Source organism: Cynoglossus semilaevis, chromosome 16 (assembly GCF_000523025.1).
Source record: "Cynoglossus semilaevis isolate Cse_v1.0 chromosome 16, Cse_v1.0, whole genome shotgun sequence".
Lineage (NCBI taxonomy): Eukaryota > Metazoa > Chordata > Actinopteri > Pleuronectiformes > Cynoglossidae > Cynoglossus > Cynoglossus semilaevis.
In genome coordinates, this window is record NC_024322.1 from 1,177,565 (window position 1) to 1,182,434 (window position 4,870).

General features: G+C 38.4%; 2 protein-coding genes across 8 annotated transcripts in view; one reads left to right on the forward strand and one right to left on the reverse strand.

The window, feature by feature from the left end:
- LOC112488282 (von Willebrand factor A domain-containing protein 8-like) overlaps positions 1–1,938 on the reverse strand; it is a 17,844-nt gene extending 15,906 nt beyond the window's left edge. Inside the window, 1 exon segment of the mRNA XM_025063684.1 lies at positions 1,407–1,938. Coding sequence (XP_024919452.1) covers positions 1,407–1,551 — 145 coding nt within the window. The 5' untranslated portion in view covers positions 1,552–1,938.
- A 1,520-nt stretch (positions 1,939–3,458) lies between these two features.
- The window catches only part of dgkh (diacylglycerol kinase, eta), a 54,615-nt gene continuing 53,203 nt past the window's right edge, over positions 3,459–4,870 (forward strand). For all 7 annotated transcript variants that reach the window (XM_017039983.2, XM_025063682.1, XM_017039984.2 and 4 more), the window contains exon 1: positions 3,459–3,928. In XM_017039983.2, coding sequence (XP_016895472.1) covers positions 3,887–3,928 — 42 coding nt within the window. In that variant the 5' untranslated portion in view covers positions 3,459–3,886. The remainder of the gene's footprint in view (positions 3,929–4,870) is intronic.

Below are 4,870 nucleotides of genomic sequence, written 5' to 3' on the forward strand. Positions count from 1 at the left end.
CAACCTCCCACTCCTCAACCATTCAGACCTCCCAATAAAGATGGTGCCGAGCTAAAGTTAGACAGTAACGGCGTATCTACGACTTCCCCTTCTGATAAAGATCGACCACCTGTTAGTGGAGGTGACAGTAAATCCCCACAAGGAAACAAGTCAAGACCTATTGTTCGAACCATAAATGACATTCAGAAGCAGCATAATACCAGTAAACCTACACCTGAACGAAGACCAGCCAGCTCACCCCCTGTTCCTTCTCTGTGCACAATCCCTAGCAAAGAGAATGACTGTAAGCCATCTTGCCAACACACATCTGTATTTCTAACCCAAATTAGAGAGGCCGTCTTGCTGAAGGAAAACGGGCAACAACAAAGCAACGGTACATCTCCACTGAATCCCGGACGCATTTTTGATCCTGGACCCCCTGCTGCAACTGTGTCTATCATGAAAAGTGAAGAAGATGAAAGATCTTCATTCAAACACCATCCTACACTTGTGAATCAGATCAAAGGAGGACTCCCTCTAAAAAAGAAGGAGCAGCAAGAACGGGTAGATAGTACTGTTACGTCTACTACAGGCCCGCTGAAATTTGACCCTGCATCATCCAGAGGCATTAGCACCAGAAGCATAATGGTGGATTTGATGGATGTGATTAAGAAAAGAAGACAAGTGACCTACTCTTCAGAAGAGGAGAGTGACTTTGATTTTGATGAAGGATGGTGAAGCTAGATAGTTTTGAATTCCTTTGGATCATTAGTAGAGCTAGTAGAAAAAAATGCCTTCCAAACATATAAACTCTCAAACTGAAAAAACCTGGGTAATCATATTATGTAAATGTGGTAATGTTAATGTTCTTACAGCAAGAAGAGTACCGCAAGAAGTTCTGTCAAAACAAAGCAATTTGTAGTTGAAAAAAAATGTTACCAAGTTGAAAAAAAAAATAGCCATGACATTGCTGAATAAATTTGGATAAAGTAACATCACATCTGTTCTATAATTGTTTTTTTTCTTTTATGGATTTATTCTTATGAAAAACAAAACGTGTTTAATATTAGTATTAGATAATTTAATTAAAAAATAAACACAAATGCACAGGTAGGCACAAAGGACTCTGTTGTTGTGGTCCCATGATTGTCCAAAATAATATATACAACCAGTTCTTCTGAATATACATGTACACATTGTTGCCGTTGAATATCACTGCATCAGAACCGTCAAAAGTGTGTAGAGAAACATTTATATCGGAAATTGTAAAGTAAATAAGACAAGAACGTTTTGAACTTTTAAAAAATACCGGTTTTAAACGGTTGTTTAATGATTATTTAATGGTTATTAAACATAATTTAACATTTAAAGAGCATTTAGATGTCCTAGTCATAAACTAGGTTAGTGGTCATTTGAACCAGTCTTACCTGAAGATGTGTTGACCAGTCTGACCTCATGGCTTCTCCATATCCAGCCGTCCCTACCCAGAACTGAACCCAGAATATGGCGCATTCTGCGGGCAGCGACAGCCGCCCCTCCGGTATGACATCGCAAGATCTGACCGTGCATCATTTAAATAACTACTAGGGGGAAAAATACACAAACACTGCGTAAAATGTGATAAATATATCTCTCGGGTGTTCAGTGGCCTTTCATATCTGTCAGCTCATACTGTCATTGGAGTCGGAAGATAATAAATGAGGGACTGACGTGGTCCGGGACTCTAGTATTCCGTGAGAACTTCCGTGAGAAATCAATAGTTCCGACCTGTTTTTTTTAGTAATAATAATAATAATGCAATAACAATGATAACGTCTTACTCAAGTATATAAATAATAGCAAAAATAAAAAAAACAAGAGGCTATAAGTATTCATTTAAAAAAAAAGGACGACACTAACGGCCCAAATCACAAAAATCGACTCTATATTGCATCATAAAGCCACATGCCCAACCACGCCCCCAAGTGTATTACCCGGCTTTAAGAAAATAAATAAATAAATAAAAATAGCACACTCTGCACTTTTTAAAGGGCCTTTTTTAAAAATTAGTCTTTAAGTTAACCAATAACTCTCTCTTTATCTGGGTTCGTTATGTTACTCAGTTGGTTTAGTTTAAATTGTTTCCAATTGCCTTAGCTTTAGCTTTAGCTTTAGCTTTTAGTTCGTATAGTTTCCCAGCAAAAAAAACAAGAAATAACCCTCGCTAACTCATTATATTAGTGACATTAGACATTTTCACTCCTATTTACACTAACATTCAGAGTGCTGTTACGCAGGCCTCGTACTGTGAGCTCATTCTTTTGAATTCCAGTGTACGATTTAATTAGTCAAGTGTATAACGGGTGACGTCATATAACTCTACCTCCTGTGCTCACGCCCAGTTGAAGCAGTTGGGCACGTGCCAGTGACACAATTACCAAACCGTACCGCGCGCGTTTGAAGCCGAAGGGGCAGTGGTGTTATTAAACATAATTTAACATTTAAAGAGCATTTAGATGTCCTAGTCATAAACTAGGTTAGTGGTCATTTGAACCAGTCTTACCTGAAGATGTGTTGACCAGTCTGACCTCATGGCTTCTCCATATCCAGCCGTCCCTACCCAGAACTGAACCCAGAATATGGCGCATTCTGCGGGCAGCGACAGCCGCCCCTCCGGTATGACATCGCAAGATCTGACCGTGCATCATTTAAATAACTACTAGGGGGAAAAATACACAAACACTGCGTAAAATGTGATAAATATATCTCTCGGGTGTTCAGTGGCCTTTCATATCTGTCAGCTCATACTGTCATTGGAGTCGGAAGATAATAAATGAGGGACTGACGTGGTCCGGGACTCTAGTATTCCGTGAGAACTTCCGTGAGAAATCAATAGTTCCGACCTGTTTTTTTTAGTAATAATAATAATAATGCAATAACAATGATAACGTCTTACTCAAGTATATAAATAATAGCAAAAATAAAAAAAACAAGAGGCTATAAGTATTCATTTAAAAAAAAAGGACGACACTAACGGCCCAAATCACAAAAATCGACTCTATATTGCATCATAAAGCCACATGCCCAACCACGCCCCCAAGTGTATTACCCGGCTTTAAGAAAATAAATAAATAAATAAAAATAGCACACTCTGCACTTTTTAAAGGGCCTTTTTTAAAAATTAGTCTTTAAGTTAACCAATAACTCTCTCTTTATCTGGGTTCGTTATGTTACTCAGTTGGTTTAGTTTAAATTGTTTCCAATTGCCTTAGCTTTAGCTTTAGCTTTAGCTTTTAGTTCTTATAGTTTTCCAGCAAAAAAAAACAAGAAATAACCCTCGCTAACTCATTATATTAGTGACATTAGACATTTTCACTCCTATTTACACTAACATTCAGAGTGCTGTTACGCAGGCCTCGTACTGTGAGCTCATTCTTTTGAATTCCAGTGTACGATTTAATTAGTCAAGTGTATAACGGGTGACGTCATATAACTCTACCTCCTGTGCTCACGCCCAGTTGAAGCAGTTGGGCACGTGCCAGTGACACAATTACCAAACCGTACCGCGCGCGTTTGAAGCCGAAGGGGCAGTGGTGAGCTCGTCCTCCGTCGAAAGGGGGGGGAGGAGAAGTAGGAGGAGAAGAATGGAAAGAGAGAAGGAAGAGGGGGACGTGTGGCGGCTCTAGGTTGCGGCGGTGGAGCCTCGAGAAGCGTCCTTGCAGTGCGCGTATGAAAGGCTTAAACGCGACACAACGAAGCGGCAGCGGGCTGCGCATTCCTCCACTTTCCCTTCCTTCCTACTTTTCTTTTCTTTTCTTTTCTTTCCTTCTTTCCTTGCTCCCTGCTTCCTCTCGGGGTTCAGCTCTCTTCTCTGCAGGAGTGAACGGACTGAAGAGCGGCGGCTGAAGCTCAGGTCCCGACCAGGACCATGGAGGATGTGTACCGTCTGAGTCCCGCATGGGAGGAACTGGTCAGTGGAAATTCGTTTTATTTTTAGTTTCTGTGTTTCATTAAACACAACATTATCATTATCTCCATTCGCTGTTTTATTTTTTCCCCCCCAGATATTCTCTTAAGTGTACGCTTTCTAATTTCAATCTGTAATTTGGATGTAACGGTTAAATTTCTTTTTTAAATGTTGAGAATCACAAACAAAAGGGTAAAATAACGTCAAAACCCACCAGTGTTACTTAAGGGTTTATTTATATGAGTTGGTTTTTCATTTATTTTTTTCCTTGTACATGAGTTGAGTTGATAAATTACAATTAAATGCAATTTTTGTAATGCAATAGCTAATTTTGATATTGCACTATATCATGAGGTATTTTGGTTTAATAGTAACGCATTGTAAAAATATATATCACGTTAGATATCACGATATTATCGCATGGCGCTGTGGATATTGTAGAGAAACGTCGGTTTGTCAAAATATACGTTTCTGCATTTTTGACGTTACGGTAAAAAAAAAGATACAATGGTCGTGTGTTATCGTATCGTATTTAATATTATTGATGTATGGCAATACATCGTATTATTGCGATGTGTTGTCATACATCACAGCATGTGTTTACGTTGCATCGAGATTGTTTTGCGACCTGTCTCCATACAATAGATAATTAAATATAAATATATTGCACAATGTCATAGTAATAGTAATTCAACCAGGTATCATGGGGAAAATACATATTTGATTAAATATACTGTATATATATCCCAATCATTTCATTGTCTGCAATATTACTATGAATTTGCACTTCGATACTATTTCAGAAATCTCATTTCATTGTCTGCAATATTACTATGGATTTGCACTTCGATACCCTTTCAGAAATCGTGGCACGGAACAAAACAAATAATAGGTGTTATTGAAACTATAATGTTACATTTTGAAAGTTTGGGATTTATGTCATTA